General features: G+C 42.4%; 1 protein-coding gene across 1 annotated transcript in view; it reads left to right on the top strand.

The window, feature by feature from the left end:
• Window positions 1-19,345, top strand: part of GTF2F2 (general transcription factor IIF subunit 2) — a 125,256-nt gene extending 105,911 nt beyond the window's left edge. Inside the window, exons 7-8 of the mRNA XM_081045983.1 lie at window positions 8,017-8,160; window positions 18,603-19,345. Coding sequence (XP_080902109.1) covers window positions 8,017-8,160; window positions 18,603-18,722 — 264 coding nt within the window. The 3' untranslated portion in view covers window positions 18,723-19,345. The remainder of the gene's footprint in view (window positions 1-8,016; window positions 8,161-18,602) is intronic.
• The last annotated feature ends 6,982 nt before the right edge of the window (window positions 19,346-26,327 follow it).

Raw genomic sequence — 26,327 nt, forward strand, 5'->3', positions numbered from 1 at the left:
GTACGCTAGAATCACCTGGGATTGTAGAAACGCAGAGATTGATTTGATTGATCTGACGGGGAGGCTAACTCTCTTACAATGTTTATGTTCCCTGGGTAATTCTGGCATCAGCCACTGGTCCAAAGGGACAGCAGCGTTGTATAGGTCTGTCTGCCGTCTCCTGTGGGTGGAGGCAGACATGGTACTTGGCAGAACAGGAAGTCTCTTTCCACCAGACTTGAGGTTTTAAAAAATGAGTTAATGTTCTTTTTTGTCTTCGTTACCATCCCCTCCACAAGTCCCCCACCTCCTCCAGCTTGTAAAAAGATTTCTCTCTCTTCTTTTTTCTGGCAAGAGCACTTGGTTAGAAAGTGATAGAGAACTAGAAAAATTTAACTAGGAAATTATTGTTGGAAGGAATAGAATTATATAAAATCTTGAGGTGAACCCCCAGGAACTAGAGAGAAAATTCGTTTTTATGCATACTCTGCCCTTCAATGTGGCGACCTACTGTGTTAGTCTGCAGAACTCAAGTGGGGTGTGGTTTATTGCTGTTTGTTCAGTTATGTGTATAAATTTGGAATTCTGCTAATTAAAATAGATACCTGCAGGACGATATCACACAGGCCTTTCAACAGTGTTTGCCTGTTGCGGTACAGTATAAGTATACTCCATGCTTTTGTCCATTTGAATTTGCACGCCAGGGACTGACCAACTCTAAAGAATTAATTTTGACACACTAGGCAGAAATAGAAGCATTGGGGGTGGGGGATCTTTCCTAAGGATTTAAAATGCAAACCATGGTAATCAAGGCTGTCATGCTCACTTCAAAAGTTAAAAGCCTCCACAAAGACTGCCTTGACTAGTAATCAAAGTATTTCTGCAAACAACAATCTAGACATTTACAGACATCTGGATTGTAATATTTTAATTGGCAGTGGGTGGCATTTATAATTTAGTCAGTGATTAAGGTTTCAGTAATGACGGTTGCATATCTCTATACCACGTCCATGTGTGAAAACACAATGGGTTTTCAGCGTTTGATTGCATGTTAGTTTTGAATAATTCGTTTTCTGTTGTGAAAGTAAAATTGTGCACGGTAGAATTTTGGGACCGTAAACATTTGTGACTGGAGACTATATTTAAAGTTTGTTCTGAATTGACATTTATTTCTGTGCAGCTGGTTATGAAGTGGTCTGTGGTCATTGTGTTACCAGAGACCCGGCCCTTCTCAGCGCGATGCCTGAGCTTGGTTCCCACACCGGGGGTCAAACCTGGGCCTCCTGGAGGAAAACACGGAATCCTAGATGCTACATTACTGGAAGATGGGCCCTCATTGGTGTGGTGTCCAGGTTCTTGGCATCTCGAGCAAAGAATTGAACAAGACACACAAATAAAGTTGTGAGAGAGAAGTTTATTAGAAGAGATAGTACCATGTTTCCCCAAAAATAAGATCTAGCCGGCCAATCAGCTCTAATGCGCCTTTTGGAGCAAAAATTAATATAAGACCCAGTCTTATTTTATTATAAGACTGGGTATAATATATAATATATAATATATAATACCGCATCTTACATAATATAACATAATGTAATATATAATATAATACCAGGCCTTATATTAATTTTTGCTCCAAAAGACCCATTAGAGCTGTTTGTCTGGCTAGGTCTTATTTTCTGGGAAACATGGTACACGCCAAAGAATTAGGAGCGGGCCTGAGCACAAAAAAAAGTGGCTCGGGAATGCTGTGGCTCAAAGGCTCAAGGCCCTGACTGGTGAGGACTTGGAGTTTTTAATCCCTTTTTTTTCTCTAGAAGGGCTGTTCCTCTCTGGGCATGAGACCACTTGATTGACATCTGTGATTGACAAGAGGCTATTACCTCATCTTTTTAGACTGTGCATGCTCCTTCCCAGAATTCAGTCTGTTATAATGATTTTTATTGAATGATGGTATAATGAGGTCCAGGTGAAATGAAGGTGCAAGTGGCTGATCTAATCTAGTTGGGTATTTTGTACCCATTTGTTTCCTCGTAGGGGTAGATAATTACAATGAAAAGGGGAGGTTTTGGGCAGAGAGGGGAGGTCTTTTGGGAGGTCGCATTCTGTGGGTTGTGTTAGACATACAGGAATGCAGAGACCCAATGCCTGTCTAACTGCCTGCCTTGTTTCCCCCTTGAGAGATGTGATCCCCATTAAATCTCTATGGGAATTTGATCTCTTCTTCTGTGTCTGCTTCCTGCTGGGCAGGGGTGTAGAGCTGTCCCTACCTGTTGGGGATTCACGGAACTCTCGCCTTATCTGATCTTAGATGAGAGGAAGGGGTGTCGAGATCTGTCTGGAAGACCGTGTTGGCTTCTTTGGTTGGGACTGGTAATCTTGCTGGGGTATCATCTGTATCCCCAAGGCCCCCGAATGAGGACAAATAGATTTTAATTAATAAATTTAAAAGTGTTGGCTTAAAGAGCAGAGCTCAAAGCTGTTGATGCGAGATGGCTATGTGATGCAGAGTCCGTCCGCTCTTGTGGAGCCTGTGGCCACTCAACCGGTCACTCAGGTGACGTGAATTGTTTAGGAGCTGGGCCCAGGATGAGCTGGCTTGGAAAGAACATTGGGCTTTAATGATCACAATCAACAAGTATAAATCACAAGTTTTAGGGTAATTATCTAAAGCAGGGGGTAAAAACACTTCTTATGGTTCTGGCTAAAAACAATCTATGATTGTTTGTGATTAAGAAACTGATTTATAAAATGATTAAGAAGCAGGGGGATAGGAGCTAAAAAATTGGGAAAAGGGAGACTTTAAGGAAAGGGAAATTTAAAATCTCTGTAAGAAAGAAAACTTAAAAGTTTTTCAGTGGGGGGGCTACTTGGCCCATATCGATTGGGGACAGATATAAATCCGGTAATGAAAATTCACATAATATAAAAGCTTTTTCTAGCCCAATCACTATACTACTGTTGTGACAGAGTCCCAGAGAGCAGTTTCCAGGCTCTTGGCCTCACATGGAAAGATGCTGGCTCAGGTAGTAGATGGCCATCAGCTGTGACTGGTTGGCCATCAGCTGTAACCACTTAGCCATTGGCCACTGATGTAGCTGCCATGGCTGCGTTGGTTGGTTGGCTGGCTGGCAGAGAAGTGGACAGCAGATTGCGGATCGTGTGGATCCTACTTCCTGTGTCTCGCCGGGCCGCCAGTGAGACTGGGGTGCAGGAACACACTTTGTTGGGGTGCTGGCGGATGTTTGCTCCCTGTGTCTCCAACCCAGCCGCCAGCGAGACTATAGTGGTGTGACTCCCCTATCTATGGCTTCGTGGATGTTCCTTTTTGGCCTCACCATGTCCTGCGTTTTTGTGCGGGGAGCGGGACCAGAGACCCCGCATGATACCCTGTATGACAACTACTTATATTTGTGGTAGCTGCTAACAAGGTAGATACCTGACTGCTTTGGGTATCGTTTCCTTCCAATGCCAGTACACCAGTGCAAAACAATGTCCAAAGGGAAAAGAGGTAACAAAACAGAAGAAATAACATTATGTCAAAACTGTAGTCTCCTAAACAGACTGGTTCATATCATGTGTAGTTTATTTCTGGAATTAATTTTTATGGTAGTGCGAAGTTGTAAATACAGTATTAAGATCATCATTTCTACACTGTTGAGTTTTAAAAATAGAAGTTACCTAGGGAATATTAGTTTTGTCCTGAGTATAAAATTAATTATCAATAATTGAATGACCATAGAAATCATTTGAATTCCTTTTTAAGTTACATGTACATTGGACCTGCCTGGTACCACAGAGCAGAACTTCGATTATGAGCCTGTCTTGGAAATTATCAAAAAAGATTTTAACTACTGCTGTAGTACAAACATTTTGTTTTAAAACTGCCTTTTCTATAGGTTGTCCCATAGTGCAGGCCCTGAGGGCATTGAAGAGATGTTCCGCTTTTTGTTTTTAAATAAGTGAAGGGTTAAATTTCTAGTCCTTAAATTTCTCTAATGAGGAATAATACTTCCACTTTTGTCATTGCTGTTATTATTTTATGTGTGTGGGTTTTCAGATTACTTTTAAGTGTTTTAATTTCACTAGTCAGAGTAAAATTAGGCTGCACTGCCCCCCGTATCGATCTGTTTTTCCCTAATATGAACGAGGAGAGCACAGCATTAAATGCAGTGTTTTGGGGATTGAAGCATAAAAACCAAGATTAAATGAAAAAAGATCTGGGTACAATTTGGGACTTATTTCACTACTTGTTAACTTGACTAATCACAACTTAATCTGACCCTTAATCTTACCCTTCAGTTGTTATTTTAAAGTTTCTTTCTAATTTAGTTTAAATTTTATCTTTGATTTTTGGGTCTGACGTGGCTCTGGGTTGGGACAACTTAATAACAAACACTCCAAAAGTTTTTCTGTCCCCTGCCAACTGGAGTGTGTGCCCTCTCTGAAATGGGCCATCTTGCTTTACCAGCAGCCTTCTTTATTTGAAAACATTTTTCCTGTTAATCTTCCTAGCTTCTCCAGTCATTTTACACAAGAGAGAGACTTCTAAGGGTGGAAGTGGAATATACTATCATTCTCCTCTCATCTGTTTCCTGAATTTAACTTTTTCTGTCGTCTTTCAGCATAAATGAAAGCTGGGAAAGAAGGGCAAACAGAGTATCACACCACTGTGCCTCCACACTGAGAACACAGAAGCCTGGCCCTGGTCTTTTGCTAGGTCCCTCCTTCCTTTATATCGTTTTGAGGACCAATGGCCTTTGGCTAAATGAAATCCCCACCAAAGCCACATCCCTCCCCCAGCCTTTCTTAGTCTGATTCTCTCTCCCTCTTTTCTAGATCCCAAGTTCAGGTTTTCTTATCCCACGCTGGACCCGAGTAAAGGGTTGTAACAGCTCCATCCCGGGTCCAGACTTTTTCCTACTTTTTCGTCAGGCCCCACTTCATGACCATCCATCACAGTACAAAACATCAACCCGTCACGTGCAGTGCAACAGTGGGAGGGGTGTCAAGGTGTAAACTAATAAGCACAGTTGTAAACAGGGAACAGATACCTTATAGTCATTGGTCAGTAAAGCAGAGCTTAAAATATTAGACCCTTAAGGCTTCATGATATCATTTTCTTTTTAATCCAGAGGCCCTCCTGCTTGGATTTGTGAGTTTTGTCCTGATCTATCATGTTTTCTTTCTCCATCATGCAGCCATTCTCTTAGTTCTAGCATTCTGCTGATCCTAGAGAAAGAAGTCTTTCTTGAATGGCCCTCAGGTCTATCCTTTTTGCTCCTGGCTCTCTTGCAGTCTCCTTTCTTGCTGAGCTGGGGCAGACTTCATACTTCTGCCTTTGTCCTACATGCACTTTTTTTCCCATGTGTTTCTCCATCTTCCCCACACTGGGAGGACTTGGGTTTTCTCCTTGGTCATAGGCTCCTCTGATCTCTCCCCTCTCCAGTCTTGCTTGCTTCTAGCTCTGTAGTCCCTCTGTTCTTAAACCCTTTTTAGCTGCCCATTGTTGTTTTCTTTCATGCTCTTCCCACCCAGAAAATATTCATTCCTCCCCTCCAGACAGTGCAGGCTGTCATGCATTTGCATTTTTCGGTGATCTACTCTTTTTACATTTAAAGTTCTCAAGGCCCCTCTGTCTACATTTTAATATATGAGCCCTGAGAAGGGGATACATTTTGCAAGAGGCGAGAAGCACCTACGGTAGTCCGCCATCTGTTCTGTTAAAGAGGTGAACGGATTTCTTTTAACTGAATAAATGTGACATGTAATGTTGTGTAAATTTAAGGTGTACAGTGTGTTACTTTGATACATTTATAGTAATATGATTGTCATAGTGATATTTATTACATAATTACAGTACAATATTGTCTATATTCATTACACTGCACTGTATCTCTCTGGATTATTTACTACTCGTTGAAAGTTTGTACCATTAAACACCATTCGTCTTATCCCCTGACATGAATGGATTTTGAGTTTTACTCCCAAGGTCTACATGTCAAACAAATTAAGATGATTTCCCCTTGTCTAGTTCCTAATTTTATTTGGTTGAAGACACTCATTGTTGTCAGTTACCTCTTGCTGCTAATTTGAAAGTTTCTGATTACGTATAAGATATATTTTTAGTTTCAACATGAGTAGAAACTAAATTCTATCTTCTTATTATTATTTATATTGGGGAATAGTATGCTTCTCCAGGGCCCATCAGCTCCAAGTCCAGTCCCCGTTTTCAATCTTTAGTTGCAGGGGCCACAGTCCACCATGCCATCTGGGAATTGAACCGGCAACCTTGTTGTTGAGAGCTCCTGCTCTAACCAACTGAGCCATCCGGCTGCCCCTCCAGGGGGCTCAGCAGCAGCTCGTTGTCTTCAGTCTAGTTGTGGAGGGCGCAGCTCACTGGCCCATGTGGAAATCGAACCGGCAATCCTGTTGTTCAGAGCTCATGCTCCAACCAACTGAGCCATCCGGCCACCCCCTAAATTTTATCTTTTTGATAACGAATCTCTGTTGTTAAAATAGAGTAAGCCTGACTCGATGAGGCTGGAATTGATGCAGTCATTTAGGTGGAAGTTTTGAAACGCATTTCATTACTTTTGAAGCCAGCCCCTAGATTTACTTATTCCAGTAGGTGCCCAGGAGAGTGTTCTCTGGCAGCTGTCACCCAGCCTGATAGTGCTTTATTTACCAGGTGCAGTTTATGAGGTGTGATCAAACACTACAGTGAATGTTTAAATTAATAAAAATTATTACAGTAAAAAACACATTGTCATTAATCCCCCTCAAAGTATTCCTCCTCATTTTGAATATGTACTTATCCCGTTCTTGCCACTTTCTGAAGCAGTTCTGGAAGGCCTCTTTCATGAGTGTCTTTACTTCATCCTCCATCATGACAACGTTGCATGCCACACATTGCTTCTGGTACAGCAATTTCTGTCAAATAAAAACATTACGGTGTGTCCTCATTCAGCTTATTCACCGCACCTGGCACCGTGCGACTTCTGGCTCTTCCTCAAAGTCAAAATGAACATGAAAGGTAAACAGTTTAATTGATTCAGGCGATCAAGGCAGCCACGACAGTGCAACTAAAGACACTCATGAAAGAGGACTTCCAGAACTGCTTCAGAAAGTGGCAAGAGCAATGGGATAAGTGTGTTTGAAGTGAGGAGGAGTATTTTGAGGGGGATTGATGGCAGTGTGTCTTTTACCATAATAAATTTGTTTTATTTAAACATTCACCATATTTTTGGATCACACGTCATACATATTTCCTCATACATAGTTCCTGATGCCTCATCAAAATGAAGTGTTTCTAGGAAAATTAAAATCTTAATCACCTGAAAGTTGCATGTTTTCAATAAAAAGATAATATTTTTACAAATGAGCAGTTTCCTGGATGGTAATGGGAGGAGAGTCAGTGCATTCCTTCAGTGCCATTTTTCACCTCATTTTATAGGAGAAGAAACAAGTGTAGGGAGGTCACACAGAGTCGGGGTGACAGACTGCCCCGTCACTGACCATGTTTTTGCTTTTGTTACCAGTTCTTCTCAAACTTGTCACTTCCTGGAGAACCTGTTCTATGACCTGCCATCCTCCTTAGCCTGTGCCTGGCCCCAATTTTGAAAGATGTTGCCCACCAAACTGCCTCTGTTAGATAAACTTACTGTATTGTGGGTAATCAGAAACAGAAGAACTGCGCGACAGATTTTCTGATCAGTACGAGCTAACCAGAGCCATACTAAAGTGATACAATTTTGGCAAAGAAAACCTCTTTTGGGAGAAACGGACGCATCACTAAAGCTTTGGAAAGTAATGAAAATGGTTTACAAGGGGCATTGATACCCATCTAACCCTCTTAGAGCCTCAGAGACCTGAGGAGCCCTGGGGGCGGGGAGGACCCCGGGTTCTGAACCACTGCTCTGCCACCTGCTGCCTTGAAGCTTAAAATCTAAGTTTTTTGGATAGCGCAAAAGAAAATGGCTGTGTTTCAGAGTGAGTATGTTGAATTGATGCTTTTATTTCTTTTGCTTTTGCACATAGATTGAATATGAAAGGAAAAAGAAAGAGGATGGAAAACGAGCTCGTGCTGATAAACAATACGTTTTAGATATGCTGTTTTCGGCTTTTGAGAAACATCAATATTACAATCTTAAGGACCTGGTGGACATCACCAAACAGCCTGTGGTATGTATAGACATGCGTGCTGTGATCCTTTCGGTGTGTTCTGCTCGGTAAGTGTGCAGTACTGGGAGACGTGGGTCACGAAGGAGTCCACGGGTACCTCTGCTAGAGCAGGTCTTAGTTCCACACTCGGAAAAGGTGTTTTAATGCGGCTTTTTTTTTTTTTTTAATAACATCAGCTTAATTATTTTAAATTCCAAATACATTTAATGTTAATAGTTTCAGATGAAGAAAGGGTGGATTTATCCTCCTTTTGACTGATCCTTGACACCTGTTTATATTATTTCTAATCTTTCTTTTTGAAAATATGTTTCAGAAGAGTCATATTCTTTTAAGAGTCATACTGGTCTGTCACAGTGAGAGAGTTTATCCCCGTCTTCTGGGCTGCTCTCTAACGGGGTTTTTTTTTTTTTTTTAAACCAGAATCTACCCAACACCAGCATTAGGTCCTTTTAATAGAGAGGAGTGTTGAATCACAGTGTTTGTTGAGATTGCATTTGGGTTGGCCTATTCTCCATTTTTAAAGAAAAATTTAATCAATTGATGTTTTAGAAATTTTGTTCTATAAATAATCATTTTTTAATCACTTCTCTAGACTTTTGTGCCTATCTGCTAATAATTTATATTTCTAATCCATTTAATATGCTGGTGACGAGTTAGGAATCCAAGTCCTTTCTCCAGCCTTTGAGTCCCATTCCCTTCCATTTAACTTTCTCACACCTTCAAATGTTAGGAAAGAATCACATTGAATTTTATCAGTATTTGTTTCCAGGTTTTAAAAGTCAAATGGAAAACCTTTTATTTTCTGGCCTTTTATCTACTTTCCTTTATCTTTTGTTCACTTTGCCAGTATCCTCCAGGAATATGTTCGTTCTACCTGGTCTGTTTAGCTGCTTCAGAATACGTAACAGGATAGCCAGTTTTTAAAAACATTTAACCAAATCACTGTTTATGAAAGGGCTGGCACATTTTTTTCTGATTTATTCAAAGCTTTAGGATATCATGTATGAAACTTTAGTATTGGTTGTACAGTTTCCCACCTCTACAGATATTTCTCTACTGTTGTACTTCAACCTTTTACTTTTTCATTAAGAAATTAATTTAAATTGCGATAAATCTAAGTAGTTTTTTTAATAGAGAAGAGGAAAGTGCTCATGCTGCACTGTTATCAGCTCATCTTAATGACTTCGCTTCCATTCCAAATCAAAGCCTTAGGCATGCGTTCCAAGCGAGATGATAAATTTGAAATGGAATAATTCATTAGCCAAGCCGTGTTTCTTCTGGTTTTAATGAATTTTATCCTTGTGTTTTATATCAATATGAAAAGGCCATTCCAGAAACTCTGAATGCAGACGATATACTCTCCTGGAGTAACACACACAAAATCATACGTGAGAAAACAGACGTTTGTAGAGGGACCTTCCGGTGATACTAGGGAAAACAGTTTCTTTGCTTTAAAATGGAGTGACCTGTTTTTAAATTTTATTCATTTTGCATCAAAGAAAAATGATAACTAGTATATTTCTCAGTTTGGGTTCTCCAGATAATTTTTATGTGGTGGTACTCAGTGAATCTTATAATAGAGCTTCCTTTAATTCATAGGCTTTAGGAGAGCCAGTAATCTGCATATGTCAAAATGTATGGGTTTTTCTGGGGAGCAGATCCATAGCTTATATCAGATTCTCACAGAGGGCCTAGGACCCTCAAAGCATTTGTGGACCACTGATCTAGAAAGTGAATCATTTTACACTAGTTTTTATTATTTAGAGACTAAATTGCCTTGGCAAGCATAATGTTCTTGAAGGCAGAATTATATGTTATTCATATCCCTAAATGGTCTAACTAACTCAGTGAAACAAAAAGACTGCTCACACTCTATAACACAAAGTAGAAACTCAGTAAATATTAGATGAGTTGATTTGAAAAAAAGGAAATGGTTGCATGCTCAGTATCCAGGACCCCCGCATTTTCCTGCCATGGATTTGACAGGCCTCAGGTCATTTGTGTCAGGGTGGGGGACAAAGAGCCAATTTTAAGGAAGTGTGGGATGGTCAGGCCTCCAGTATCCTCTCATAGAGGAGCGGGCAGGATGTGGTCAGCAGGGTGCCAGTCCTGCCACTGACCTCAGTGGGACCTGGGGAAGTCACTTCCAGTTCTAAAATGAAGGGAGCTGGACTAGATGGTCTTTTTGATCCCTTCCAGCTCTAAATCTGTGACTCTGTCCTATTTCATCTCTCCTCTTTACCTCCTCCTCACATTTGAACTGAGTTGGCAAAGCCCATTGACCTAGAAAGAAAATGGCCGGAGCCCAGCTCTCCACTGTGTAGGTAACTGTCTCCTTTCAAAGGTTCACAGGACAGAAGTGAGTCTGTGCTAGGTCATCTGCTCACGCTTACTAATTTGACTTTAGCCTGAGCAACAGCAAGAGAATAAATGAGCCGAGTATAGCCTGAAGATCAGTGACCCAGGAAAGGGGCTTCCTGAGGTGATGGAATCTCACGGTTTTGGAGCATAGGAAGCTCAGGCCACGTCCCAGCCCTCCCGTTAGCCATGTAGTCCTGGCCAAGGTTCTTAAGTACGTCTAATGTTTAATCTAATGTTTAACGCATTGCTTAATGTTTATTACTGAACACGTGACATACCTTGTATAAAATTGGCCAATAGGCTCAAATGAAATGTTTATAATATTACAAAATTAAGATGTTAAATATGTTTACTATAATACCTAGTTTACAGGATCCCTATAAGAGATTTATGTTTATGAAAGCTGCATTGTCAACTGTAAAGTCGTTTACAAATACGTATTATTAGTATTATTAACAAATTTTGGAGCCCTGTGTGAAAAGGAAGAAAAGAGACCTTATTTGTGTCGATCACATCTTTAGTAAACGCATTTAATGACAGTCCCTCATTTTCTGATGGCCTCCCGGGCCACTTTTGGTGAGTTTCTAACCATGAAATGTGTCATTTAACACGTCCCCTTTGTCATTAGTGCTGCCACTCTATTCTTAAGTTACCATCTGCTTTCTGGCCTTTAGAATGTCATTTTTGACATATTCTGAGTGAATTTTAAGTATTTTCTTGTTTTTCCAGTTCCTTCCTTTCTGTATTCTTCCTAAAAACCTCACTTGTACAAGCGGAAATTTTGATTAGGGAAACTGTCCTCGGGTCCCATCTTTTTCTCCTTTCCAGTATGTGACTAGCATAAGCAATCGATGGCTGACAGAGCAAACAAGCCGTTTTAAAGGCCAGGCTCTGTAACTGATGGGAAGTCAAAAACACGGTCGCTGTCCATTTAAAGAGGTGTTTTATACAGTTTAAATTTGGGCTTCTTTACCCCCCCCCCCCCCGGTAAAGTGAAATATCAGAGGGATTCTATTATTTCTCCCTTGGAAATGTTTGATCTTCCACCTTGAATGTGTTATGTCTAGTCTATACATTTTACTGTATCTTTAAAATAGAAGGATATACAGCATTTTCAAAACTAGGTAGAAACTCTATCTAATTGCTCCCTTTGAAACACCAAACTGCCAAGATCAGTGAGCCCTACCATGCTCTAACACAGCCCCCATTTACCGTGTTCCTGTAACTACATTTCTAGTAAACGTGTTATGCAAAACCAACTGTGATTACAACTGAACCACTTCATTTCCTTGTGCTATATCCACCCACTTTTAGGTCAAGCTTCAGGGAAATTTATCTTTAATTATCAATGCCCCGTCTAACTCAGCAGTCCCAGTCATGTGGACCATTTTAAATTCAGAATATGTTATTCAACAGTTTGCATCTTTTATTAAAGTAAGTTCAAATGAACAGAAAACCTTGGCAAAGGTTTGCGTGACTTTGATTTTGAGGTGGCTTGATGGCCATACTTCAAGTTCGTCAGCACTAAATAAGGCTCAGCAGCCGTTGCTTATTTGCACAAAGTGGGCTTTTGATAAACAGCAGTGGAGCAATAAATACGGAGGTGTTCACCTGATCCTCAGAGTTTGTTTCCAGACAGGCCAGATACAGGCTTGAATAGAAGCAATTCAAGCAAAATTTGGCATCAGTAACATCCAGGAAGAGACTTTTTTTAAGGATAAAATGACAGAATTCGACATACTGAGAATTTCTCCTGTCAAAAAGTAAAATTTATGTACAGGTGTGTGCTATTCTAGATCTGTGAGTTGGCTGGGACTCCTCAGTTGCAAGGAATAGAACTCAACTGAAACTAACTCAGTGAAACAAAAATAGACTCACTCTGTTGGCTCCTGTAGCTGGGGAGTCCAGGAGCGCATTTAGCTTGAAACATGGCTCAATCCAGATTCCGATGTTTTCATTAGAATCATCCCTTCCCAGCTCTCTGCATCTCTCCCCATCATTCTGCCTTTCTCGTGCGCTGTCTTTATTCTAAGGCAGGATCTTGCCATGTGGTCACCAGAATGATCCCCTGAAGTACCTCCCAGCTGGCGACCCCTAAGCAAAAAGAGGGCATCTGTCCGGTTATTCCAATAAAAGCCCCAGCGGAAGTCTAATTAACCTGATTGGGGGCGTATGCCCATTCCCAAACCAACAGGGTAGGGTAGGAGTACTCTGCCTACCAGGGCCCATTGCCTCATCCACACTGCCTGCTGGAGTTGGCACCTAGTCGGTATTAATCATGTTATTGTAATTGCAGATCAATTTAGTGTGTTCAGAACGGAACTCTTCATTTCTACACCACCCCAAAGCCTCCTCCAGACGTCCCCATCTAAAGTGGTGCCACCATCCCCAAGTTGCTCAAGCCAGACACCTGTGTTCCTATTTACTCTTCATGTTGTAATGATACATATAATACATAATTATGATACATGTGTGTGATCTGTATGTATCTCAGAGCATGTCAATATGATACATGATGTGTGTGTATATCTGACTCAGGATCCTAAAGGTAACAGTACCCGTAGAGATTATCTCGTCTTTCTAACTTGAGCGCCAAAGAAGGGACTTACTTGCCCAGTGGATGGAACTCCTAAGTCCTGACTTCAGTCTAGGAATGTCTCTCACCACGTTGCCTCTTCTGTATTCAGATACGTGTGTATATCTGTAGACAAGCAAGGAAAATATTTTTCTGACAATTGGAGCCCCTTTTTAATGAAGGGAAAAAAAACATCCTTTCTCTCTCAGGCAGGCTGCTTTCTAATTTCTCTGTTATTAAGATTCATCATTATTAACCTAAACCAGGTATGTAGAGAATAGAATTTAAGCTTTATCTTAGCTCATTTAGTTCCTAATCCAAAGTGAAATTAGGTATTTTTAATGTTTGAAGCTCATTCCCAAATTTACTAAGTGCTGTTTTCTCTCTTTTTTTCTCTAATTCTTTATCATTTCCTTCCTGTTCACATATTTTCTTTCAGTTCTCTCTTCACTTTTTCTGTAACTGGGAGTTTTTATTTTTGAATGATACTATTAAAACTAAAATGACCACGCATATCCCAACAGTGCATATTAATTAATGCAAACCTTTGTGAGACGTCTGTTTTAAAAAATAATTATTTGCTAACTTATGAAGTGGAGCCTTAATTAAAAGTTTTAGAATGTGAAATGCCATACTAAAATAAATTATTAACTATGTTGAATATAAATGGATGAAATTTAAATATTTATGAAAGTTGAATGTTTTCCTCATGAATAGAAGGTTCTGGTACCCAGTAGATCTACACCAGTCATGTTTTTGGCTTACTTAAAGCATTATTACTTGGTGATCAGCTCTCTGTCAAAGATGCCTGTTTTTATCAACTTCTTGGAACTTATAGTTAATTTATTATTATGTATGTAAATGCTTAACACTGAAATTCCTGATAAAATGAAATGAAGAGAAATCCTCCATTTGGCTGGCAGAGCAGTAGAGGAAAAGATGATAGGAGAAATGGCTAGGGGTGGAGGAAGGGAAGGAAAGAAAATGAGAGGAAAGTATTAGGCCACTGTTTGTGAGCCTGCATGGGTTTGTCTTGAAGATTAGGAGTTGGACCTTCTGGCCCTTTGGTCCCCACTGTTGTATGCAAGCCACATCCTAAGCACTTGGCTTCTTTGGTCCAGTGTGTGCTTTGCCTTTGCCTTCAGAGGTAGCTGTAATATTCTGTCCCTTTTTTTTCTGCATCCAGACTTACTGTAAGTACTCTCCCACGCATCCCTTGGATGGAGAACTGCTGGACCTCAGTGTATTATGTCACATGTTCTGCAGCTCGGCACGTAGTCAGCAGTGAGAAATCTCTCAGTCCTGTGTGAAGTGAAGGTGATCTACTCTGGTCCAGAACCCTTTAAAACACTGTTTCTCCGAAAATAAGACCTAGCCAGACATCTTTTGGAGCAAAAATTCACATAAGACCCCGTCTTATTTTACTATAATATACTATGCTGTAATATAAAATATATAATATAATGTAATGCAGGGTCTCAGGTCCCGCTCCCCACATAAGAACTCAGGACATGGTGAGGCCAAAAAGGAACACCCACAGAGCCATAGATAGGGGAGTCATACCACTATATTCTTGCTGGTGGTTGGGTTGGAGACACAGGAAGCAGGAGCCACACGATCTGCAATCTGCCGCTTCTCTGCCAACCAACCCACCCCTCAGCGTAGCCACGGCAGTTATATTAGTAGCTAATGGCTAACTGGTTACAGCTGATGGCCACCCAGCCACAGTGGATGGCCATCTGATTATAGCTGATGGCCATGTAATAACCGAGCAAGCTCCTTTCCACGTGAGGCCGAGAGCCTGGAAACTACTCTCTGGGACTCTGTCCCCACATACAATATATAATATATACCGGGTCTTACATTAATGTTTGCTCCAAAAGACGCATTATCCAGCTAGGTCTTATTTTCGGGGACACATGGCACAAGTGGTCAGGCCAAGATTAAATTGGAAAGTCAGTGTTTAGACTAAGTAAGAGGAGGAGAACGAGTTTCTCTTGAAGGCTGAGTGGGGTGCCCTTCCTCAGGGCTCCCCGTAATATCCCGTGTGTGTGTCGTTACTGTGCTTCTGTTTTAGCTTACGATTGCCTGCTGTGTGCCTTTGTCTTCTGCCCCACACACCCTTGTCTTAAACTGTGGACTCTGAGGGTCAAAGCTGACTTGTACCACTCTGCCTGGCGCATAGTAGGTGCTAAAATACATATTTGTGTGAATATACAGATTTTTTAAAAGGAAAGTTAGATTACCAATTAATCTTCAATCCTGTTAGAACCTTTAACGTTTCCCTCTCAGTTGGCTTGGTTTCCAACAGTATTTTAGCACTGGAATACAGATTTTAGTAATAAATGTCATTCACATTCAGGTAATACAATTTAATCAGTCAACTTTTATTTCTCAAACTGAGTCACTGCCCTGTAAGTTAAGTAGAGCCTGAGTTCTAAAACTAAAAAGGGCCCGAGTTAGCTTATTCTTGTGGCCCTTCTAAGTGACCCCCCCACCCCCAGTCCTCTTAACTCCCTCGTTTACTCTGAAGTACCCTGCTCATTCAGCGTAAGTGCACTGAGCCTCTGTGGTGTGCAGGCAGGCCGTGTAAGAGGAACAGAGACACACATGTAAGGAAAGGGTTATAATACAGTACAATACAGGCTGTCACTGAGACGTGGGCCTGTTAGGGAAAGTTTTTCTGGGAAAGTCTTCGAAGGTAAGAAGTTCAGATTTGATAGAAGGGGATAAGCATTACTGAGAAAGGGAAGAGCATATAGAGAAAAACTGGAAGCCTGTAGACACGGAAAGGGCAGGTATGCATATAAAGGGAGGTACTAGAAGACGAGGCCAAATGTAAAGGCAGACCTGAATGGATGCCTGTAAAGAGCTGGGAATTGAGCCTGTAGGCCAAGGCGAAGTCACTGAAAACTTGTAAACAGAAGAATGACATGGCCTCATTGTTTCCTACTGTGTCTTCCCTTCAGGGCTTTTCTGACCTTGTTTCTCCCTGTCATCCAGCTTTCTCTGCTAATGCTTTGTACCAAGTTAACTTGCTTGGCTAGAGTAAGATGGTCTTATGTTGCAGTTGGGAACTTTCTAGAACTCCAGAAGTTTGCTTCCGTGCCCTCCCCCCACCCCAAGAAGTCTGTACCATGGCTAGATAAAATGACCTTAATCCTACTTGTTACCTGACTAATTAATTGACAGACTGTGAATATTTCATTTCATGCTTACTGTTAGAAAGGAAAAGAGAGGGGTGACCAGTTAGCTCAGTTGGTTGGAGCACGGTGCTGATAACAGCAACATTGCTGGTTTGATCCCCACACAGGCCACTGGGAGCTGTGGCCTCCTTTTAAAAAAAAGAAAGTGACATCTTCATAAAAAACAACATACTCCCTAACCTTATTACACAGTTTTAACAAAGCAATGGTGGACTACATGTGAAAGCAATTGAATTTGTACACTTAAGACTTTTCTTTCTTTTTTTTTTAAATTAGTTTCAGATATACAAGCAACATAATAGACATTTACACCCTTCACAAAGTGATAACCCTCCATCCCACTTAAGACTTTCTTAATACTTTGTGTTTATCCCTTTTTTGGGCTTTGCATGTTCTATATCTAGGTTATAAATGGACACATTAGACTTGAAGTCAGGAGAGCTTCTGTAAGGCGAGCGCGTGCCCCTGTTGATGCCCTTTGCCCCTGTCAGGCGAGCGCGTGCCCCTGCTGCCGCCCTCTCCCCTTTGCCCCATTGCAGAGCATTCATGCTTATATGACCTTGTACACAGGGTCCCGGTCACTCTCACAATAAACCATTCTTGAGAATTTAACAAGATGCTGTGCTTGGCATCTAAACTGAAAATCATTTGTGCCCAACCCATCATTTTCCATTTACGAATCCTGTTTCATCAGAAAGTAGTTAGTGAAGGGCTCCATTTTTTAAACGTGGTTTGAAGGGGCAGGTGGCAGACATGACCTGGATTTGTAAGCCTCCTTGCTCATTCACAGGGGCCCTTCAGGGAGGCCCGCTGAGGGCATGGGAGGCAGCCATCCTCCTCCCGGGCAGCCCAGGCCTCAGTTGGTTCCTTGCTGCCACCTGCTGGGGCCTGAGTGAAAGGACTTTGGAAGCTGGAGAGCGTCCCACCATCAGTGTCAGGTGGCATTTGATGGATAAGGCATGACCTGAGCAGTGGGAGCTTGGAGAGGGCTTCAGGGACGCAAAGGTCCTTGAATATTAGCACGGGGAGACTTCTAGAAGGACGCTGTAGCTTTAGTTCAATCAGAGGCTCCGGGGGGCTTTGACAATGCAGATTTCCAGGCCTGGCCCCAGAAATGACTCACTGAGGCCTAAGTGATGGGGCTTATTGAACAGGCTTCCCACGAGGTTCTGAATCAGGTAGGCTAACACCACACTTGGGAAGGGCACTGCCTAAACATTACCTGGGAAAGAGCTTAGCAACCGTTTTTCTAATTAGTGTGTCATCTCAATAAAAAAGTATTACATTCTCCATCAATGGGATGAGTCACTGTAATGCTGTAGCCAGTTCTTTGAAGCATACACACAAAAATTATCGTTGGATTGGTTTGTTCTGCAGCCAGAAAAAAATCACTCTTAAATTAACTTTTCTCTCTCCAAGAGGGAAGTATGGCACTATAATTTATATCTGTCAGTTTATAGTAGAATGCTTTTTGGCCTTGGGCATTAGCAAGCAAAGGTGGGATTTCATAACATTTATCATAGCCATCATTTCCACGAATATATTAATCATTTGGTTAATATCTACTGAATTTTCAGGACCTAAAATACCATAATGCAGAGTTCTGCCCCACATCGTCACTCTACCTCTTTCCTTCGGAGGAGCCAAACACATGAAAGCTGCAGCCTCCACGGTGTTCAGCATGTCTTATTATCACTTCTTATCCCTCCCCTGTCATGACAAGCTCGGCCAAGATACAAGTAATAGCAAACACAAATAATGACTTTCCTTATTACACAGGAAAAATAAGGGGCCTGACAGCAAGTCTGAGAATTCACCTTAGAACTGAGAATTCTGGATACCTGTCATGTGCTTGCTTCATAGAATATTGTCCCAAAAATATTTGTCATCTTTTTATGCATGCTGCTGCTTCTGAAGCAGCTGGTGCAAGAATCACCCTCTCTGACTGTGAACTGCGTGAGGCCATGGAGCTCAAGGGCAGGGCATCCTAATAAACATTGGGCGCCAGTTTTCTAGTGTGTTTTCATCTAGACTTTCTTTTTTTTTCAGCTCTCAGGTTGTTGGCATTCAGGACTTTCACTCCCTTTAACGCACACGATCATATACTGAATGCCGTTATGGTGTATTGCATGTGTAGAATCAAAAGGCCAGTTTGTTGAACTATAGAAAAATCTTGTTGTGCTTTTAGATTCCTAATTTTTGAATGTGGTTTGGTGTATCATTTTATTTTAAATTGTGTTCCTGCCTTCATAATCTCATCTGTTTGGGTTTTTTGTTTTTGTTTTTTTTTTTTTTTGAAGGTATACCTGAAGGAAATCTTACAAGAAATTGGTATTCAAAATGTAAAAGGGATCCACAAAAACACGTGGGAGCTGAAGCCAGAGTACAGACATTACCAAGGCGAGGAAAAGAGTGATTAAGAAGACTCCAAGCCAGCGTGCTCACAGAACAACACTGATACATGAACTTGAGCAGCATCTGTGATAGGGGTAAAATGGCTGATACTTTAATATCTTTAGGTAAATTTTTGCACAATAATTCTTGAAAATTTACCTAAGTGTTTTTTGAGGAGAAAGAACAAATTTATTTATAGACTTGTATTAAATCAGGTTACTCATGATGGGGTTAGAGCTTGGGGGCTAAGAGGCTCTTCTTTTTGAATATGAACTTTTAAAATGTAAAATTAGGAAATGGTTACTAAATGAGAACTCTGTCCTTGTTTTTATATCTGAGAAACTGCAGTGATACAAATCCAGAATGAATGACACGATAAGAAAAACATAGTCAAGGACAGAAACTCAAAGGGAATAAAAAACCAAAGTTCCTTATTCTGAAATTGTCGAAGAACAGAACTGTCTTTTTTTTTTTTTTACAGGTGATCATGTTTCATATTCACACGTGTTAACAAAAGGAGAGCATTTATGTTTATACTAGGATAGCAGTTTTCATCAATAGTGACATAAGAGGTAGAGAAAGTCATGGTCAATTGATGTTTATTTGCTTTTAAAATAATTAGAAATTAAATACTTTTCCAACAGTTCAAGATATGTGTCTGACATTGAGGGTATCAGGTTCTCAAAGACTGACTCTGCCCCAGAACTTGACTGCACACTCAGCAGAAATGTATCGACTGTCATGACAAACGGTATTGACAAACTAAGGGACAGCTGTAGGGTGAGGCTGGTGTGTATACACAGAAAGGTTCATGTGAGTTTCCGGGAATGTTTCTTATCTTTCTTTTTAACTGATTTTAAATAAAAGCAATACATGTCCATAGTTAAAGTTTTTCTGGCACAAAGTATTATATTTAGGCAATCCAAAAACACACCCACAAACAAGACCAAAGCAAAAGAAGTTTTCACAAACTAAACACAATGAAAAGTTGTTTTTTACTTATTCATTTTGTCTATTGCTTCTATATGCTTGCAAGCAAGAAGTAGCAAATGCCAAAAAGTTAAGGAAATGTTAGGTAATTAAATCAAGGAAACATCTATCCATTGAGATCAATATTTTTCTGTATTATTTGATTTTTAGCAGCAGATCACCAGAATGCTGAGGTTGAGTATCACTGCACTAAGAAAAATTTCGTCCTTGTGTTCCCACTGTAAAATAAAACTGATGGAGGAAGGTGGTCCCGTTCCCCACCCCCACTTCCACATGTCTGTTTTGCCTTGTTCTGGTACAGGAACCAAATATCCCCCCATTGCCTTTCCACTTTGATTGCCCGAAGCTTGGTGTCAAGGAGCAGATGGATGATAGTGTGATAAATCTATATGGAACTGAGAATTCTGGATACCTGTCATGTGCTTGGTTCATGGTGTATATCTTCCCCGAAACCTTGTCTTTTTGATGTATGGAACTGCCATGAAACAAACCTGTGTCCTACCCCTGCTTTTTGTGTTTGTGGTGACAGTGCCTGCCAGATTGAAGTTGGTGGCCGCTAGTAACGTTTGCAGGGCAAAGCTGTGTGTCATTTAAAGCTATGCTTTGGTATTTCTGCAAATCTGATTTCTTTAGCTTATCTTAGGTACCTTTTGTTTCATCACATCTGACAGCATCTGCTTGAGTCTTAAACATTTGTTACCTACCTGTTCAGTAGGATAGCTAATCTCAGTGGTAGACTGGTGCCATTCCCGCTGAATTTTCTGGAATTGCTTTGTTGTTTAATACTAAAATATGGCTGCTGGCCGTGGAAGAGACTCCCTTTCACCGGAGTTCCCGTATTCTTTTATTTCAGGACTCTATTGCTCTGATAAACATGCTTTTGACAGCCCAAAATCAGGAAGTAGGAATCCTGAACCCTCTGACTGCTGTGAGATTGAGAGAGAGGAATACTGATAAGGGAGATGCATATCTGGGAAGATGTCACATCCTCAGAGAACAGGAAGGCCATATTTAATAGGTGCGATTGTTAAACTCAACCAGTGCACACACTTAAGGGATGTTTTCACTGTCAAAATGTAATAAGATTGTGGTTGCTGGGCATTGGAAAGGTTTGAAATTACATGTTGCCACAGTAACTTCTAAAGTAACATCTTAAAAAAGAAAACAGGTTTTGTTCTGTTGTATCATAAGCAGCTCATGGATTTCAGCAGGATTGCAGTTGTTCCTAATGGTCTTTGAACGAATTTTCCTTGAAGCTTATTTTCCTCATTGTTGGTACCTATCAGTGAAATAAGAGGAAACACTTACCAGGTCCTTATATGCCTGGCAATGTGTTACATGCGCGAAAATATTGAATCCTCAGAAATTATGCTGACAGGTAGATTAAATTTCCATTTTCTAGAGCCATTTCCTGCCCAACAGTCCACAATGTGCACTGATCCCTCTTTGGGGGACTTCTACCCTTGGGGCAAAGCAACTAGCAGCCTGTACTTTTCCAGAATCCACCCTCTCTCAACACTCCCAGTCTCACCTCCAAACCAGGAAAACGGCGCCGATGCCAGAGCTGTGGAGGAGAGGGGTTTGTCTTGAGCGTCTCTGCCGGGATCCAGGCACCTAAACATCCCCGCCCTCAGGAGGAACAATAGTCTCCTTCCTCTTACAGTCAAGATCCTTTGGCTAAAATTTGAATTTCTGTTACACATCAAGTACCAGGTAGGGTGTGTGACCTCAGAGTGGACCCTTAGACCCCCACAGGAGTTCAGGAGCCCACGGGTGTGACAGCAGGAGGGGGCGCTGAGCTGAAGGGAGCTGCCTTATGTGCAGACTTCACTTGCTGCAGACCCACCTTTCATCTCAGCACGTCGGCCATCTCCCTGGCGTTTGTGTGAGTCCAGGACATGATACGCTGGTTTGCTTTTTGGTTCGGTTTTCTTTGTGACGTGAGTCCAGAGCAGCGAGCCTAAGATCCTTTTCAGGATGTGTAAGAGGAACGCCCAGAGATTGCTCTTGAACCTCACTTTTCTTCACATACTCCCGTCCTTCTTCCTGCTTCCTTTCCTTTGAGCAGGTGCCACCACCCATAACACGTAAGCGCAGTGTAACACCTGACAGACAAGCGGTATAAGCCTGTAATGGTTTATTATAAGGAAAGGAACAGCTTTCGCCTGATATTGTTAGAAATCATCTGACTGAAGAAAGGCTTTTCAGATGCTTTAGTTTACTGTTAGAAATCGATTCTGTCATTTAGTCTTAAAGTTTCGGGTTGTAAAGAATGATTTTCTTAAAAGTGTACCAATTTTTTAAATATTGAAATTTGTATTTATAAGGTCTTAAGAAACAAGATTTTTATTGTTTTGCGGAACCTAAGTACAGCATAAGTAAGCTGAAGAATATTTTGTTTTGCGGGACCGAAAGTGTTCTCCTAGTGCGATCATGGGACACGCTGGCTGCTAACTGGCCGGGACTGACTGGCTGCGACTTTGTCCCAGGCTCCGTGGGTACAGAAGCACCAGGCAGAGGCGCGTCCACAGTCTAGTGGGAAACACAATGTGGACGAGTGACTATACCGCATGGGTACAGGAGTGTGACCCAAATGTCAGACAGTCAGAATATCCCAGTTAATTCCTCGTTGCCATTTCTGCTCTACATGGAGTTCCAATTTAAAAGCATTTGAATGCAGAAATATATGCTTAATTTTAGAACTTTCTTGACTATAATTTACCATTTATGATTCACGACACACGGAAGGATTTATATAATGCCTAAGAATCATTATTATGACAGTTGATGTCTACCGTGTCTCCCCGAAAATAAGACCTAACTGGAAAACAAGCCCGCGCATGATTTTTCAGGATGACATCCCCTGAACATAAGCCCTAGTGCGTCTTTTGGAGCAAAAATTAATATAAGACCCGGTCTTATTTTCGGGGAAACACAGTACAATACATCAATCTCCTTAATAGAATGCTAAATTAAAACATTTAATAGAATGCTACATTAAAACACTGGACTAGTCCTGGTGATATTTAAGCCTTACTGCTGATCGCCATTCTAGTTTCTCTCCTTGAACAAAAGCCTTTGAACTACTTTGGCCACTCGTTCGTTCATTCATTCATGTACTGAAAACCTACCGAGTGCTCACTGTGTGCCAGGCACCAGGGGTAAAGGTGACGGGTGTTTGTGGCCTTCCACGCCACCAGTTCTCTGCTTACGTCACTAAGTAAGCAGGAAGAATAATAGCTTGTGTTTAAGAAACCTGTTCTGTGCACCAGGCAGTGTGCCAAGCATTTGACTTCCGTCACTCCTTTAATCCTCACAGCAATCCTGGGACGTGGTTCTCTTATCACCCTTTTGTTGTAGATATGGAGCCTCGGGTACTGAGAGGTTAAAGAATCAAGGCCACGCAGTAGTCAGGGGCAGAATCAGACTCAGAACCTAGAGCAGCAGCAGGGAATGGAGACTGTGGTCACCACTGTGTGTGGACAATGGGTTCTGTGCTGGTGACTGCCCACGGCTGTGATTTACCTGCCAGCCTCTCATGTTTGAGGTGGTGGTGCTGGTGGTGGTGGTTTCATTTGTTATTATTGAGATATAATCTACATTAGCTCTCTCACATTTGACTTCCCCTCACCAACTAATGGGTAGCAAAGTCTCAAGAATTGTCTTTCGTGAATCAAAAAGTGTTGATTCTGGATTCTACCTGAGTTGTCTTGGCTCTAGAGATGCGGCTCCAATTCCTGTTCAGGTTCTGGAGGTGCTTACTTGGGGAGTGATGTTCCTTTCTTCGCTCTAGTTTCAGATGCGCTAGTTCCCAGGAACGACTGCAGGTGGCCACGTGCTAGGTCCCCTTTCCTCCTAGACCACCCAGTGAGTGTTCAGCCCCAGGCTCCTGAGAAAGTTGCTGACGTAGCTGTCACAGTGGAGGGGCTGCCATGGCCCGGGGAGCACACGGGAAGCCCGTCAGGTTGGGACTGCCAGTAATGGGGGGTATTGAGCTGAACACATAAGACGGTCCTTGCTCTGTGAACCTCATAGTATTGAAGAGGACTTTGAAACAGATAAATACGGCGGCACTGTGTGTTAAGTGCAGCAATAGAAATCATGGCGGAATGCTTTAAGCTACCTGGATTCAAAGCCTGTGACTTAGCGCAGTTGTTCGCCTTCTGTCCCTCAGTTTCCTCATCTGAAAAATAGCATTAGAGTGTCTCCTAGAATTGTGCACATTAAATGAGTCAATGTATGTAAAGCAGTGAGAACACTCTAGGACACATACGTAGAAAGTACTTTATCAGCATTTGCTTTGTCGCATACAAATCGTAAAACATGGAAGTAGCACAGAGAAGGAAGTGATTCGTGACACGTTTGGGAAACCAGGAAAGCCTTCTTACAGGAGTTGGTCTCTGGCTTGGGCTTTGAAGGTGACTAGGGGTTCGGTGAGAGTCAAGAGGCAGGAATACAGAAAACGTGCAAGGGTGTTCGGGAGCAGCCTTGCTTCACAGGGTGGTCGGAGTGAGAACCCACACGTCCGCGTGTGTACAGACACAGCTCCCTGGTGATGGAGTGTGCTAGACGGTCTCGGTCTGACGGGAGAACTTGCAGGTCGGGTCATTTCACCTGGGCCCAGGTGGAAGGAATGAGGGGCGCGGCAGGGCGAACTAACTAACCTATTTCAGTTGTGTACACAAGTTCGAAATGATCGAAAACTTGGTTGTGTCCTTATTTGCAGCCTGTTTCTACACTCCCAGAGATACACGCTGCTCCATGCCTACCCCACTGGGTGTCAGGGTTAGGGAATGCCTTACGTCCTGCCATCGAAGAAGAACCTTTCCCTAGAGGAAATGTGGGAAAAGGGGAGAGACAGCACCTCCTCTGATGGTTATCGAATTTCACCCTGCCTCATACTAGGCGCCACCCTGGGTGCTGGTGTGGCAGGGCCAGGACGCCTGGGAGACTCGGCTCAGCATGGGAGTCTGCAGCTTGTTCCCCTGGGGAAGAGGAGAAGTGGCCCTACTGCAGTTAGATGCCTGCTGTCGCCTTGAGGGATTCTAGGGTTAAGGGAGGTAAATTCCAACTCCAGAAGGGAAGTGCCTGGTGAGTGCAGAGAGGGAAGTCAGTCCACGGGCGGAGACCCCCAAGGTCAGGAGTGGAATGGATCATCATATCCCCCCAGTAAACCCGGGAAATGAATGCCACTGAGGAAAGAGACCTAGCATGCTTTGATTTGCTAAATGTTTGAGAAAGCAATTTCAAACAGTTATTTTTTTACTGTAGTAGGAGAGGTGAGAGATCTGCTCTTTCTAAAGCAGAGAAAACCACTGTGACCTCATGGAGAAGCGCGAAGGCTAGAACTCAAGTGAGCTTGAGCTGACGCATTTGTGGGTGTTGCTAACCGCACAGTCCACTTCCTCGAGTCTCTTGCCTTTGGGCAAGGAGCCTGATATCTGCTTGGAGCCCAGGATCTGAGAAAAGAGCGGGTGAGCCAGCCTGGCAGTGAACTCCGGCAAATGGACCTGTTCACTGAAGCTTCTGGAAGTACCGAGTCCTCGTTAGTCACCAGGCTTTATATCCTCTTAGAAAATAAAACTCTTAATCACTTCGATACAGCACTGGAAGTGAAATCTTAGTAACGTCAGACAGTCAGCTCTGGAATCACGTCCTGTGACCCACCCACACAGATTCATCTGGAAGCCCACACACCTTAGTCTGCAGCTCAGCAAGCACGTGGACGAAAACACCTCTGAGCATGGATGTCTCAGGTTGCATACTGCTGGCGACAGGTACCACATATCAACTGGGAAAGGAAAGAACAACAACACTGTTTTAAAGCTACTTTAATTTTTTAAAACTTGGGCCCAGTTGGTTGATTTCTTCATGAAAAAATAGAGTATGTTGATGGCTGGAGCACCACACGTGCTAGAAAAGAACAGAACAAGGGAAGAAGCCAGGAAGTTAGAACTGGGGTTTCACGTTCTCCCTCATACCCACCACTTCTCTCTGCCAGATGTTTTAGGCAGTTGCTGTCACCAGTAATCTGGGATGGGAAAACTTGTGGTTTAGGGGGGACATGGCTGGAGAAGGGCTGGGCAGCAGAAAGGATGCTCAGTCCTTCCTGATTTTAAGGTTCTGTAATTCTGAACCTGGCTTGCCTGTCAGTCTGGCCCATCCCGAGACTGCAAAGGGCTTTGCTTCACTGTTCTCACACGGAGCCTTTGCACATGGCATGGGCACAGCTATGGCACACACAGAGCTGTACGCGTCCACATCCCGCTGAGGACCGGGTGGCAGGCATGAGACAGGAGTGTGTGTTCCAGAAATACACCATCACTACTTCACAGCATCCCCTGCCCCCTGCCGCTGGCACACCTGCTTCTCCACACGCTTGCGTGCAGCCCGAAATGCTCGTCTGTCACCCAGTCCTTATGGGTTCGGTCCCACTCAAGGCTCTTTCGGCTGTAAAGAGAAATCCACTCAAGTTGGGTAAGAGGCAGGAAGGACAGCTCTCCGGCAGGCTGGCCCTTCTTCCCTCCATCTCAGGCCCCGTGGCCTGCCTTTCTGTACTCCATCGTGTTCTCTGTGGGTTGGCTTCCCGGGCTCCCCCAGGTTCCTGTTCCCGCCTGACCAGCTCTGCTTTGTGGTGACAT

This window comes from Rhinolophus hipposideros (assembly GCF_964194185.1).
Source record: "Rhinolophus hipposideros genome assembly, chromosome: 4".
Classification (NCBI taxonomy): Eukaryota; Metazoa; Chordata; class Mammalia; order Chiroptera; family Rhinolophidae; genus Rhinolophus; species Rhinolophus hipposideros.